We start from the raw sequence: 15,946 nt of genomic DNA on the forward strand, positions 1-15,946 counted from the left end.
CAACCACTGCGCCACCAGGGAAGCCCTACCCTTGTTATTTTTGTCTGCTCTTTTCTCAGCTGAGAAATATCCTACTCTGACTGTGGGTTTGTCTGTGTTCACAGTTTATCAGTATTTGATATATATGAATATGAATTTTACTAAGTAAAATTCTTAGTTGCAATACAGATTTAGAATTATTATATGTTCCTTTGAATTGAATCTTTTATCATTAAGAACTTTCTTTTTCTCTAGTAATGCCTTTTTTTTTTTTTTTTTGCCTCAAAGTTGTTCTTGCCTGTTCTGAATATAGCTCTCCAGTTTTCTTTTGGTTAGTATTTTCATGGTGATCTTTTTCTAACTTTTTGCTTTCAACGTCCCCTTTTCATATGTTTTGGTTGTCCTCTTATAAATGGCATGTTGTCTTTCTAATAGTTTTCAAAATCCAACCTTATAATCTCCATCTTTTGATTGGAGCATTAAAGCATTTACATTTAATGTAACAACTGCTATAATTGTCTTTACATCTACTATTCTACTTTCTGTCTTAATTTTTTCAGACTCATTACATCTAGCATCCTATTTTTCTCCTCTAGATAAGTATTTTTACACTCATTTGTAATACTTTAAGCATTAACAATATGCATCCCTAACTTAAAATCTAGCATTAATTTCAACTTTTACCTCTCGGTATGCATTTTAGTTCCATTTACTCCTTCTCAGTTTATATACCACTGTTATGTGTGTGTATGCCATTTAATGCCATATTATGAATATATAATATGTATTATATATATGCAAATATATATATATATATACATATACATATATATCATCTCTTTTAGAACTACTATAATTATTTTATCCAGTTTTATTCTTTTTATTCATATATATTCATATATATATATTATTCATTTAGATTTATCCAAATAATTACCATTTTTGTTGCACTTTATTTCTTCCCAAATCTCTGACCTGGAATTATTTTCCTTCTGCTTAAAGAATAACTTTTAGTATTTCCCTTAGATTAGGTCTCTTGGTAAAAATTTTCTCATTTTCTTATCTGAAAATGTCTTTGTTTTGCTTTTATTTTTGAAATATTTCTTTACGGATGTCAGATTCTACTTTGGCAGCTGTTTTCTTTCTGCACATTGAATATTTTGTTCCATTGGTTTTTGGCTTTCATTGTTTCTTTGAGAAGTTATGCTAAGTCATGTGGTTATTCCTTTGGAAGAAATGTGTCTTTTTTCCCCCTGGCTCCTTTTAAGATTTTCAGATTGTCTTTGGTTTTCAGCAGTCTTAGTGTAATATACTTTGAATGTATCCTGCTTGTGTTTCTTTGTGATTCTTGAATCTGTGCCTTGATGTGTTTTATCATTTGGGGTAAAATTCTCAGCCATTCTATCTTCAGATGTTGTTTCTGCTGCTTTTGACTCATTCTTTCCTTCTGCATCTCCAGCCATGGAAAGGATAACCTTTGCATTGCATTCCCTCTCACCTCTCTTCTGATGGAGCCATCCTTTGTCTCTCTGTGCTTCATTCTGTATATTTTCATTGGATTTTTTTTTCCAGTTTACTCTTCAGCTACATCCATCCTATTGTCAGCCATTTACATTGGGCTTTTAATTTGGGTTATTTTATTTTTCAATTTCATATACATCTTTTTCTGATACTTTACCTAGATCTCTTATATGTTTAAATTATCTATTGTTAATGTGATTTTATTAATGTTGACTTCTTTTCTCACATTTCTGATTTTTTTTATTAATGTGCTGTATATCATATTAATCAGACTGTGCAAATAATTTTGGTTTTACTATGCTTTTATTTTCCTCCAGAGGGGATTTATATTTGCTTTCTGGGAGGAAGGTAATATTGAATTTGGGTTACATAGTTGTCTACGTTTGGATTCTGATCACCTTAAACAAAAATTCTATGTGCAGACGTGTAAGGGGATTCTTTAATGTTAAAAAGTTCACATAAGTATGCATAATGCTACAACTGGCCAGTTGGACAACTGACTCTCAAAAAAGGAAGGGAGGGAAGGAAGGAAGAAAGAAAGAAGGAAGGGAAAGGAAGAAAGAGAAAGGAAAGGAAAGGGAAAGGCAAAAAAAAGACGAAAGAAAACAAAAGCCCTGGTTGGTAACATTTGCCAACTTCTGTGTTGCCACTACTCCCACTATGGCCAATTCAAGTTACCAACACAGCGTCACTGAATGTGAACTTGGGAAGAGACATGACAACTGGCTGTACTATAATCTCTACCATGTCATCATCTATTTCTCATTTGCGGGGAAAAGTTCTCAGTTGTACAATTATTATTGTTCATACAGCCAATTAATATATCTCTATAGGTATGCATTTTGGTTATTTTGTGGAAAAAAAATTGCATTTTGTTTTCTGGCCCAATTACACAATTGGCCCAATTGAAGCAACTGCCCTAAACACAATTGTCTTTTTTCCTCAGGTGAGTTTGGTGTGCACAGGAACATGTGGCCCTGTGTAGTCTGTGTTTCAAAGGAAAGTCTGAGATGGGTGCTGGGTGTTGAAAATGTCTGTTGGGCTCTTTGGTGACCTGAGCTTGTGTTAAAGGGAGTTTCTCTTATCATTTTAGGCATTTTTGCTGCCTTCCTGTGACATAGCTGTAACCAGAAAAGTAGTTCAAGTGTACAAAAAGTGGATCCTCCAGGACAAACCTGTGTTCATGGAGGAACCAGACATAAAAGAAGTTGCCCAAGAAGATGCTGAAAAATTAGGATTTTCAGAGACTGATAACAAGCAGGTGATATTTTATCACTTATTGTTTGAGTTGGGAGCATCTATATTAAAATATAAAGCAAAGTATTCTGCTCAGTTAAGGGTCGCAGTCAGGCCACCTCTTTGTTGTCAGCTCTGTTGCTCTCGGGTTGCTGAGTTCCATGAGCGCCTGCCTCAGGGAGGCTGCTTCTGTTCTCTGTTCAAGGTCCTCTGCCACATCCTAAGCTCAGGCTTGGCCACATGTGCGTGGCAGCTTCTTTATTCACTACTGCATGAGAGTCTTTGAATAAGCCAAGATACTTTGCACGTCTCTGTATGAGACTAAAAATGTCACTGCCGTATCATTGATATGCTTAAATAAGTAATATTCACTTAACTAAATTTAGAATGTTTTGGCAGACTTTCCTTGTACAGTGGCCATACCAGCAACAGTCCAATGTGACACACATACCAGCAACAGTCCAATGTGACACACAATATTAATAAGTGAAGTGAGCCTCGCTTCAGGGCTGGGTGCTGTTCTCAGAGAGGGGTGCTATCAGGATGGACCTTTCATTCCATGTTAGATAAAGCCACAGGTGTGAGTGGGCCTCTACTTGATGCACAAAATAACTTAGGTCGTATTTATATTTCTGGCATGCTATTTTGACATCTAGTCTGAGAATTATTTCTAAAAGTGGGTGTTTGTCATGGCAATTAACACCAAACATTAAAAAATACTTGTAACCAAAGGTATATCACTTTTAAATATCTATATTAATTCCCTAATTTGATTTTTCAATATTGGTGAAGTCATCTTCATAACTAGTCATGAGATCAAAACAAATCAACAGTCATTTCACTGGGTCATTGGACAAACGTTATCCATTTCTTCAGCACATACTAAGTGCTAAGCACCATTTTAGGTGATGGAGGTAGAAGGGTGAACACAATAGAAGAGAGACTTGCCTTCTAGAACGTGTAATCTCATGAATTCTGGTGAGCGTAAGGAAATAAATACACAACATGTGCTTCTCCCCACTCTGCTGACTGATTGTTATTTTCTGAAGACCTCATCTGAAAGTTCTGGTCACAAGCGATCTTCCAGTTGGGGACGAACTTATTCCTTCACGAGTGCTGTGAGCAGAGGGTGTGTGACCGAAGAGGAGAATAAAAACGTGAAGGCTGGGGCCCAGGCTATGCTGCAGGTATGCACCGGCCACAGACGGGAAGGCTCCCGGATGGAGTCAGCTTGAACATTTTGTTTATTGGGGGTAACATCATATAAAGTATGGTGATGTTTTTAGCTATCCATCAGTAAACAGCCCTTAAATTCTCATGCTGAGTTTTCTTTCTGCTTGCCCACCTTCAGTTTATAAAGATTTTTTTTTTTTTTTGGTCAGAGAAGACATCTGAACTAGTTGCAGTTTTTTGAGAGGGATTGTTATACAGTGAATATATGACTGAGATTTCAACCTTAAAAGTATCTTCTTTTTATTTATTTATTTATTTACTTAACATCTTTATTGGAGTATAATTACTTTACAATGGTGTGTTAGTTTCTGCTTTATAACAAAGTGAATCAGCTATACATATACATATAACCCCACATCTCTTCCCTCTTGCATCTCCCTCCCACCCTCCCTATCCCACCCCTCTAGGTGGTCACAAAGCGCCGAGCTGATCTCCCTGTGCTATGCGGCTGCTTCCCACTAGCTATCTATTTTACATTTGGTAGTGTATATATGTCCATGCCACTCTCTCACTTCGTCCCAGCTTACCCTTCCCCCTCCCCGTGTCCTCAAGTCCATTCTCTACGTCTGCGTCTTTATTCCTGTCCTGCCCCTAGGTTCTTCAGAACCATTTTTTTTTTTTTAGATTCCATGTATATGTGTTAGCATACAGTATTTGTTTTTCTCTTTCTGACTGACTTCACTCTGTATGATAGACTCTAGGTCCATCCACCTCACTACAAATAACTCAGTTTCTTTTCTTTTTACGGCTGAGTAATATTCCATTGTATATATGTGCCACATTCTGAACACATATGGGTAGTGAGTTACCTGGATTCTAATTTGTAAGACAAACTTGGTGATTATATAATCTTATAAGTAATATTCCTCTTAAAAATTGCCTGTGTTTATGAAGAACGATGCTTAATGCAGTAATTTTTAGATATTTATCTGAATGAATATATGAAATACCATTTGGGAACATTGGAAGGAGCAGCTTTGGCTTATCACTCAGTCTCCCCAGATCTCAGGATTTTATCTCAAAAATGGAGATTGGGAGATTACCTCTTGGGTTGCACCCAGTGTGAAGGTTGTTAGAAGTATAAGTGAAAACACAGGGTCCCTCTCTTTACCCTGATCCCTGGCACCCCACCCTCCTCCCCATATCCATACCACGTTCATCTGTGTCCAGTTAGGCCTCCCACACAGAGGCTGGGCATAGGGTCTGGGGCAGGAAGGCATGGTACCCAGTTTTCAGTGATGCCGTGTTTCTGTCATCTGTCTCTTGAGAGGATTCCTTATTGTGGGATCCTTTTTGTTTTCAAGTTAATTGGCAGTTTAATATACTGTAATTAATGAATTTTCTAATTTTTCATTGAAAATCAGCAAATAATTTTAGCTTTAAAAAACTCAAGATGATTTTACCTGAATAGCTTCAGAGAACTTTGGCGCAGCTCCTAAATGTCACCTGTGCGCCCACCAGAGCAATGGTTGCAGGAGTCCCCGCCCCGCCCCCTCCCCGCAGAGCATCCTGTAGTCAGCTAGTGGGGGTTGCAGGCGCCTGTTAATTCCCTGAGTTCAGGTGAGTTATTTATTCTCTAGAAGGAGAACTCACATCCCCTTGGCTGAGCCAAGAAAAAGAATTTCTACTTGATTATAGCTCTACAGTTTTAAAAAATATTTAGTTTGGATTTAGATAGCTGTTTTTGTTCTCATTTTATTGAGTACCTTGGTCCTTGATTTGGTTAATGAGGAAAACGTGGCCAAATGGAGGTTTGATAAGATAGTACTGTTTTATAGTTAGTTACTTCTGACAGGTACAATTTGGACATATTCATTTTGTTGATTTATTTTTATCCTAACTGATACTAACATGGTAATAAATAGTCATGGAGTCAACGTTTTTGATGTTGTTTTGAAAGTAAAATGAAAGAAATATAATATATGAAGACTCTTCACTTTTACTTTGGAGTATGCAAAGGTTTAAAATTAAATCAAGGAGGCAAGTACATTGAATTAAAAAGTATCTGTATTGGGCTTCCCTGGTGGCGCAGTGGTTGAGAGTCCGCCTGCCGATGCAGGGGACACGGGTTCGTGCCCCGGTCCGGGAGGATCCCACATGCCACGGAGCGGCTGGGCCCGTGAGCCATGGCCGCTGAGCCTGCGCATCCGGAGCCTGTGCTCCGCGACAGGAGAGGCCACAATGGTGAGAGGCCTGCGTACTGCAAAAAAAAAAAAAAAGTATCTGTATTGTAGTACATCATCTATGGCATACTTCTTTAAAAGACATAGTCACTACAGCTATAGTTCGCTAGTCAAGAGGTTCTTCATTTTCATTTTTCTTACTCGAAGCTTAGTAAATCTTCACAAGTGCTGTTATCATCTGTTATCAACTATTATAGTGCTGATTTTGTGATTCTTCCTAGAAAATTGGGACACGATACATTTTTAATCTTGCATAAAATGATCTCAGAGGCTGTCAACATTTTAGTTCGCCCACTTGACTTTTGAGTGTGCTCATTTCAGTTCCTCTGGTCAGTTTGTGCATCTGTTTTGAGATGCTGTGTTAATGGATTTCATCCACAAGTGAGCCAGCTCTGTTTGTCCCCAGATCATTGGTGTCTGTGCTGTTGAATGGAGAGGAGAGCTAAGAGGGGCTGTAGGTCTAGAAGGTGGAGAAGCTCCACCCTTGTCAGCGGGTTGACAGCCCAGAATGTCCTGACTCTGTGTAAATGATGACACGTTGTTATGCCGCAGCAGTGCCCCCGGCCAGTAACTCCCTACAGGGTAGCCTGGATCCGTGCTCCCCACAATTCTCTAACGATGGTACAGGACAGGGGACTTGTATCCTAAAGGCAGAGTGTAGAGCAGTTGGTGTACTTTCTAAATTTTGTTGGAAATCTCAGTTTTTATCCTAAGAATTTCCTTAGGTTTTGTATTCTGCTGCATATTGTATTTCTCATATTGAAAACCCATGCTGCTGGAAGGTGTGCAGTGTTGGCCACACGCCTTTGCCCCTTTGCTGGCTGCCCTTTGGGTGGTACTGGCTGCCTCCTGTCAGCAAGGCCTTCATGTCGGCAAAGCTGGAGACTCAACAAGAGCCAGGTCATTCTTTCCAGCCGCTGTCTGACCCAGGGCCCCTGCCCTCTCTGCCGGCCCCCAAAGGTTCCTCACCCACAGGCAAGGATCCTGTCTTATCTTTATAAAAAATTTTTGAGGGGGTGTCAAAAAGAAATCTGCAGAAGCCTTTCTGATTCATAAATTTCCAAATCTGCAATATTAATATGTAATAGCAATTATTTTTCTAGAAAAGGTCTTTCAAGGATCAGTATTTAAGTAATTCTAAGGGGTGAACTAGAATAAATTTGAGTATGTGTTGGTACCACTTGTCTTATTGAAATAGCTCAAAGGTGAAATTAATATCATTCCCTTTAAACAAAATTTGTTCAGGTTTATCTGTTTAATTATATCTTCTCATGTAAAATTTGTTGATTCTAAGGTATTTTTGACAAACGCTGCAAACGTCTTTTTGTTGGAACCGTGTGTGGAAGTTCCCATGCTCTTGAAGGAGCAAGTTGATGCGTGTAAAGCTGTTCTGATTATTTTTAGGCGCATGATAATGGAGCTTACAATGAATAAAAAGACATGGTGAGTATCTTTTCAATTAATTAACATTCTAAAACAGATGTTTCTGTTTTCAACGTAACAATTAAAATGCTAAAGCCTCCGTTTATTAAATAGCTCTACAAAGTGAACGATGAGATGATAATCAGTCTTTTGTAACAGAATTATGAAGGTAAGTATCCAGTACTTTGATAGTTCAGTTATTTTCATTATTGGTTTTAAAAAAAGTTCTCAAATTAAGAGTAAGTAGTCATATTACTTAATAGTAGATTTTTCCATTTTAAACTGTCCTCAAACAGTTTTTGGAAAAGCAGTAGCTGACGTTTCATAATATCATTCTTCATAATCCCAGGAGGGTTGGTTAATTGCTCCAGAATACTTTTAACTGATTTGATTGTTTTAAATTTGAAGTTTTAAATTCATTTTAGAAAAAACAATTATTTTAAGTGATAAATTGTCAGAGTGCAGTGAAAAATATAGTGGCGTCATTAAAATACACTTAGGTGAAGTGTTTTCCTCCTGGTCGTTCATTTTTGTTTGGTGTCTTTGTGTTTATAATGTCCCAGAGGTAAGCAGTGCATTAGAGTTTCCCGTGATGAGTGTCTGCACATCCCTCCAGCTCCTAAGGTTTGGGGGGTGGGGGGCAGCCTCTCCCTTCTGCTTCTCCAGTCCGGTCCTTGCAGGTTCCTCCCGCCCAGGCAGCACCCTCCCTACCTGCTTGGCAGTGGTCAGCACCCTCAGACCCGGGCTGGTGGCACCTGCCTCCTGGAAATGCTCGGGGTCCCCGTTCCCAGGCCTGTGCTCTGGAGGCTGGAGCCGGCGCTCAGGGAGCCGTGGGGGTGAGGTGGGACTGAGCCCGCAGGGCCTCCAGGGCCTTGCGTCCAGCCCTTTTCTTTCTCAGATGAGGGGGAGCGGGCCCAGAGGAAGCCGGCGGGCAGAAGGTGCACAAATACAGGAACCACAAATGTCAAAATGATCATTTGAAGCTGTACCTTCCGGTGTCATCTTGCCCAGACTTTTAACTTGCCGAGAAGCTGTTGCTAAAGCATCACAGGGATGAACAAGGCAATTTAAACAGTTAAAAGCTGTGTCAGTAATGTTGAAAGCCATGAGAAATGCTGGAAGCTTTCAACTGAAATGTCTGCTCCTCATACCAGTTGTATCAAGTGTTTTTGATGCTTTTTTTTTCTTTGAAAACTCTGTATGAATTCTGTATACCAGTGTATCAGTAATATTTTGATATTTTTTGATAATATTTTTTGGGGTGAAAATTCTAGGAAATAAAATTAAACAATGCTTCTCTGTTTCTTTAATAATCAGAGATTTCCAGGTAAAACTATAAAAAATCAAAATATAGGAACAGATGAAAATACTCACCGAAAAAAAAAAAAAAAGTCAGTAGAGCATAGACCAGGGATGTGATCTATTTCCCTAGCAGATTTTCCTGTGTATTGAAGTACCAGACGATCAGTGAATTCCCTCCCTCTCTTCTTTCATCTGGTAAATAACTAGGGAGCGTCTACTGTGAGGATAGAGGGTAAACTAGACAGACAGGGTCCCTGCCCTCCCGAGTCATCCGTCCTCATAGGCCTGAGAGACGTGATGAACACAGAAGTGGGTTCAGGTGGGGTTCAGTGCTAAGAACCGTGGAGCTGGTTGCGGGGGCAGTGTGCAGGGTGGGAAGACCTCTCTGAGTAGAGCCCAGAGGGAAGAGCATCCCCATGAGGAGGAACTGCAGGTCACAGCTGGTGGGCTCCGGGCAGGACGAGATGGCGGCCAGTGCAGTGGGGGGCACCCCAGGCCAGGGGGCACAGGGCCCTGCGGGCTGCAGGAAGGTCCCCGCTACCTCTGCTTGTGCGCGAGAGTGTGACATGACCCGATTTATGTTTCCAAAAGATCTCTGGCTGCCGCGCGGAGAGAGACAGTGCCTGGAGCACAGACTCTGTGGCGGTGGATGACGGTGGCTGAGACCAGGCTGTAGCCCGGCAGGTGCCGCGTAGTGGCCCCCAAAGAGGGGATAGCCGGTGTTAGTGAGTAGGTGTGCAAGGAGATGAGGGCAAAGTAGAGAACAAAGAGGCAGCAAGAGCCGCTCCTCCGCCACTCGGGCAGCACACATGGGCCGTCCTGGGCTTGCTCTTCAGGCAGGTCCCCTTTGAGAGGAGTGACCAGAGTTAATGTTTCACAAAACACAAAGGAACAAGCGGAGGTCAGAGCCGTTAGCAAAGATTTTTCCAAACTGGAGGTAGTTTCCACCCCCCACCATTCTCTTCCAGAAGACACCGTGTGGGAATGTTTTGGTTCCCAAGCTTTCTTAGGTTCAGAAGTTAAACCTGCCCTGTGTCTGTGTCGGTCTTTGCCTCCATCAGGTCTGCATTTTTTATAACAGTTCCCATGACTGAGGTTTTATTTGAAAGTTACTACGTTTCTTGTTCTCATGTTCGCACGATGGGCGTGGAAGGGGCTGTTTTTCCTTGTCTTGAGCATCACACAAGGTGCGCAGCAGAGGCGACCCTGGGTGCAGCCCTCCCCTCCCCCTGTGACAGGGCCCGGGGGACGCTGGCCGGGGCGAGCACAGGCTGTCCCAGCCCTGGGCCATTTCTCCCCTCATCCTCCTCAAAGTCTCCGGCTGCTCCAGGCATGCATGCCCCGATCCTCTGGCCGCACAGCTCTAGTCCTGAGCCTGCAGGGTCCGTGGGCAGGGGGCCGGGCAGGCAGGCAGAGCAGAGCACAGTGGGAACGGGCACCCGCAGAAACCAGGACGGAGGTCAGACAGGGTCAGCCACCAGGAGGGCAGGAGACCCTGGAGAGGTTTAATGAGATCCAGCATCATGTTAAGAGAAAACATTGTTCTCAGAAATGTGAGAAAACTATAAAGGAACCATGATTTGAGATCTCATTATCCAACCTGGACCAGATTACTTTGTCCACTTCTTGGTTTTATCACTGAAGAGCCAGGCCAAGGAGGAAGTCACAGAGATGAACGAACGGTTTGTGCTCAAGACCTCGAAGAAGTAGTTAAAGGGACCGGGGTGATTTCTCTCCATTAACAGAAGATAACATGTTCTCCGTTTCCATGGCATCTGGGGGAAGATATGAAGAATGTAACTCAGCTGTGAGAGAGAAGAATGCCCTTTGGCTGTGCTAGAGAACTTACCATCATCATCACAATTAGCGGTGCTATTTTGTGTCTCTAGTGTTTTATACTCTTTAAAGACTTTTTACATAAAACGCCATCTCCGGGACTTCCCTGGTGATGCAGTGGTTAAGAATCCACCTGCCAATGCAGGGGACATGGGTTCGAGCCCTGGTCCGGGAAGATCCCACATGCCGCGGAGCAACTAAGCCCGTGTGCCACAACTACTGAGCCCACGTGCCACAGCTACTGAAGCCCGTGCGCCTAGACCCGTGCTCTGCAACAAGAGAAGCCACTGCAATGAGAAGCCCGCGCGCCGCAACTAAGAGTAGCCCCTGCTCGCCACAACTAGAGAAAGCCCGCGCGCAGTAACATTGACCCAACACAGCCAAAAAAAAAAAACACAACACAGTCCGAAGAGCGCTGTGATGGAGACGTTGTGACCGCGGTTCCGAGGGGTGCCCTGTTAGCAGAGTCAGGATCTTCCAGGTACAAAGCTCTGTACCCTAAGCGTCCAGTGGTGACCTTTCCCAGCCCTCCTACCTGTGGGAGTGCTGTGGAGCGCGGCCACCCGCCACTGCTGACGGCAGACTTCCCCAGGACGAGGACCAGAAAGTCCATGTTGTTCACTGTCACACAGAGAGATAGGGAGGCCGCTTAGTTTAACTAAAATAATGGACGTGAAAGTCTGAGAGTGCTGCGTAAGTTCAGTAGGCACAGCTCTCCCCGCGTGCCGTAGGTGCTGGCACAGGTGGAGAAAATGCGTCGCCTCCATTTTTACAAGGCGGGGGTCAAGCTGGGATGAGACCTGGGTTGTCCTGTCTACTGATGTGGGCACAGGAGGCGTATTTTTAGAACTGTGGTAACATAAGCTAGCTTATTTTAATAAGTATGGTATTCATTATGTAATGGGCATTCAGATACTTCTGAATGATATGTGATTATCAATTTTGTTGAATCCTTAAGAGAATTTCTTGTACCTATAAATGTAAGTGCTTTGGAGATGTGATTAATAATATGAGCTTTTATTTTGGGTGGCCCAGGGAACAGATGTTGCAAATACTACTCAGGATAACAGAAGCTGTCATGCAGAAGCCAAAGGATAAACAAATAAAGGACTTGTTTGCCCAGAGCTTGGCAGGGTTACTGTTTAGGGTAAGTCTTTTTTATTAAAACACTGCAAATGCAAGAAATGAATTAGATTTTACAGCAAATTCGTTTTAATCACTGAGAATTTCAAGAGTAAAATTAGACTAACTTTAAATTTCTAGAAATTTAATTAGAAAATTTCCTTCTTAGCTTTGTCTTGAAGGTTGTAATCTTGTCTTTACAATTAGTGCTGGTCTTCTTTTAGTTCTTCCCACCTTTCTGCCATCTACTTCCTCTTTTGATTTGCTTAAGGTTGCTAGAAATTAGGAAGATGACAAGAGCTGATGCCCTTGGTGTCGGGCCAGGTAGATCTGAAGAGGTGAAGGATGGACAGCATGGGAGTAGGAATAGGATGGGAGAGGTTCGGGCTAGAGATAAACGTGTGAGGGCCATTGATGTGCTGAGCGATTGTGATTAAAGCCACAGGGCTGGGTGGGATCACCTGGGGAGGGAGAGTGTGTCAGAGAGAAGAGGGCCATCTGCTGATGGTCACGTGGAGAGGGCCAGCCAGAGATGCTGAGGAATGGTGGCCAGTGAGCTGGGAGGGTAACTAGGGGCGCATGTGTCCTGGATGCCTTGAGAGCAGTGTTGAGTAAGAGGAGACAGCCAGTCGACCGTTGGCTTTGCCAAGATGCTGGTGGCTGAGAATGTTCTAGGGGAATGAGGCCCACCTGGAGTGGCTGGAGGAGGAAGTGGGAGCTGGGCAGTGGAGGTCCCAGCTAGAGTCACAGCTTTGCAGGGGGAATGGTGTGGAAGGGAGGGGGGAGGCGGGGGTGAGCTGGAGCCAGCGGGGGTGTGGGGAGCAGGGTTTCAGGAAGGTGGCCGTAAAGTATGCTCGCTCACCAGTGGGGATGATCCAGGGAGGGAGAGTAGCATCGTCTGGGGCAGAGAGAACCTCAGAGGTGAAGTCCTGGACCAGGTGAGGATCCGGGTTGGCCTCCAATGGGAGCGGAGAGCCAAGGAGATGGCTGCGGTTCCTGCATCTCATGGCGAGAAGGGTCCAGCGCAGGGGTCTCTGACATCACCCTGAGGGGCAGAGAGGAGAAGGCAGGTGAGGAACTGGCGGCCTGGAAAGAAGTCGAAAGGGTCCTGAGGGCGGCAGCCTGTTGCCGCATTGCTCTTTTCTAGAATCACTAGCATTTATGGAATGCATAGTAGTTATGAAATATTTCTGGAAGAGAGCAGTGTGAAAGAATGTGACGTTCTATCCAATAAAGCCCGTGGTCCAGTGGATGGCCTGACTTTGAGTAATCCAACAGGAGAACGAGGGTGGACCATGAGCTGGGAGTGACACTGCAGGGAGAGAGGTGGCTGCCCTCCTCGGGGACTGGAAGGTGGTTTTGGAGGTGATGTGTTAAGAGCATATCCAGAATACAGGTAGGTTCTGTAGGTGAAAGTGCCAAAAAAGAGAAATTCGTACTCTAAATAAAGCCAAATATTCCCTCTGTAACACAAGAGAACCCAGCTGTTCATATTAATTTTGAACACTTTACTATGACTGAATGATCTTGACTTGATGAGAAACGTATGAAAGGCTGCAGAAATAATTGGCGTGAGCTCAGTTAACTCCTCATGGTATAGGCACCTTTAGTCTGATTACCTTGCCTTCACTGGATGGGTGAAGTGGTCTGCATGCCCTTCGGTGTGTCCAGCTTTGCTGTGCTCTTGCCTGTAGGGTGGCACTGACCACCTGCCTTGCGGTCTGCCTGGACAGACAGGCCCTCCGCTCACCTTGCTCTGACTCTGGAGCATCTCACTGTTTGACCTTCCTGACCTCCCCTTCTTGATGGGACTGGAGCTGCCATGTGACATGGACGGGGGCCGGGCTTAGGCTGGTGGGTGCCTGGGCCCTGCTTCTCACCAGTTGTCTAGTCCCACATCTATCGTGGGTCTTGGAATTAGAGTGAGAACTTGTCACTAAACTAAGCAAGAGTGTATCGTGGAGTGTGGTTTCTGTTTGTTTGGTTTGGGTTTGGGGAGGGGGGCAGAATCCTCCTCATTAATGGAGAAGTCTTGTCAGATCTTACTCGAAGATTAGTTTTGAGTCCATGATTATTAATGATTTTGATGTTGTTGTTATTATTTTGGCAGTGGTTCAGTGCATCCAGAGGAATGCTTACATTCATTAAGAGCTAACCATAAAGTAGCAGAGAGAAGGTGTACTTTTTAGACTTAGACAGATTCTGGGTTCTGACCCCAGCTCTGGTACTTCCTGGCTTGTGTGGCCTTGAGCAAATCACTTCATCTTTCTGAATCTTGTCCCTAATCTGCCACAATCAGGAAAGGGCTCCTTCCTACCTTCCAGGGTTGTTGGAAGAATCAGAGAGGATGAACCTGGGATTTATGGTCATCTGTTGACCTCCCAAGTCCTTTTGTGAGACCCCAGGAGGAGGGAAATGTGAAAGGTCAGGGCAGATCTGCCAGGCAGTCAAGCGGCTCCATCTTAGTCCCATCCTACAATTAAAATGTGCTGTCTGGGGCTTCCCTGGTGGCGCAGTGGTTGAGAGTCCACCTGCCGATGCAGGGGACACGGGTTCGTTCCCCGGTCCGGGAGGATCCCACATGCCGCAGAGCAGCTGGGCCTGTGAGCCATGGCCGCTGAGGCTGCGCGTCCGGAGCCTGTGCTCCGCAATGGGAGAGGCCACAACAGTGAGAGGCCCGCGTACCGCAAAAAAAAACAAAAAACAAAATGTGCTGTCTGATCATTATTTGTGTGGTCATGCAACCTGTCTATAATTGCCAGATACTTGATTTTTAAAATTTTGAATAAAGAGACTATTAAAGGGGACGGGGAATTTTAAGTTGCAGTTATCCTTTTATCTTTTTCTAATTTTTCCTTTAGCGTTTAGTTTTTTCTCTGTCAGTAGATAAGTTGGGTTGGCAAATTTTCTTGAAATGATAGTTGAGTTTTACTTAGTTTTAAATACTTACCAAGTAATGCTGATTGCCATAAATGATGCTTTACATACTTCCATCAGTGCTAACTGTGCCTCCTGCTTGAAGCTCGGAAGTATATAAGGAAACTTGGACTTCGGTCCTTCTGTTTATAGCCTGAGCCAGTACCTTAAAATTATGTCATCCCCTAAGTGAGGTGGGTAGAGAGACATAGAAAGTGGTTGGTTAGGAAACTTTGTAAGAAAAGGAGTGATTTCCCAATGAAGGTGTCTTCTATACATCTTGTGTGCCAAGACATACTTGATAAAACATGCCTTTCAGTGCCGAAGGATGAAATTAGGGATGCTCTTATTCAGCTTTTTATCTTTAGAGAGAAATAGGACTCCAGAAAAGCCACGTAAATTGTCCAGGTCACAAACCAGGTTAGTGACAACCGAGTCTGCGGCCCTCTCTTTCCCTCTTCCTGTTAGAAAAGGGAAACCTGTGCAGCGGGGGCCCTGGGCTTACGTCTGCTGACTGTCCTCAGCTGTGAACGAGAATGAGGTGTGATGTGTGATGATGCACGTGTTTGTGAGATTTGCGGAGGTGAAGCCTATAAGATGCAGGAAGTCATGGTTCAGTCCTTGTTTAATAATTAGTCAATAAAGCGAGGCCAGTGCAGGACCCAGTGGGCATCTTATACACACTCCTCTGCTTTTAAACCTGAAGCCAGCTCCGTGACCACATGTGAGGCTGAGTCCTGGCGACTCGGCCAGTCTCTGCATTCTCCTACTCTGGAAGGTGATATGTATATTTTTTAATTTATTTTATTTTATTTCTGGCTGTGTTGGGTCTTCATTGCTGTGTGCGGGCTTTCTCTAGCTGCGTCAAGCGGGGGCTACTCTTCGTTGTCATGCGCGGGCTTCTCATTGCGGTGGCTTCTCTTGTTGCGGAGCACGGGCTCTAGGTGCGTGGGCTTCAGTAGTTGTGGCGCGTGGGCTCAGTAGTTGTGGCTCACGGGCTCTAGAGCACAGGCTCAGTAGTTGTGGCGCACAGGCTTAATTGCTCCACGGCACGTGGGATCTTCCCGGACCAGGGCTTGAACCTGCGTCCCCTGCATTGGCAGGCGGATTCTTAACCAGTGTGCCACCAGGGAAGCCCCTGGAAGATTATATTTTTGATCTACCATTTATTAATTTTATTGTTTATATGCACTTTA

At 43.8% G+C, this 15,946-nt stretch overlaps 1 protein-coding gene across 1 annotated transcript in view; it reads left to right on the plus strand.

Annotated features, from left to right (window-relative positions):
- Positions 1-15,946, plus strand: part of RALGAPA2 (Ral GTPase activating protein catalytic subunit alpha 2) — a gene marked incomplete at both ends in the record, with an annotated part of 280,312 nt that overhangs the window by 76,519 nt on the left and 187,847 nt on the right. Inside the window, 4 exon segments of the mRNA XM_079718966.1 lie at positions 2,594-2,761; positions 3,786-3,923; positions 7,447-7,595; positions 11,748-11,859. Of these exon segments, the coding sequence (XP_079575092.1) occupies positions 2,594-2,761; positions 3,786-3,923; positions 7,447-7,595; positions 11,748-11,859 (567 nt within the window).

Source organism: Hyperoodon ampullatus (genome assembly GCF_949752795.1).
Source record: "Hyperoodon ampullatus genome assembly, chromosome: 14".
In the NCBI taxonomy this organism is placed as follows: domain Eukaryota; kingdom Metazoa; phylum Chordata; class Mammalia; order Artiodactyla; family Ziphiidae; genus Hyperoodon; species Hyperoodon ampullatus.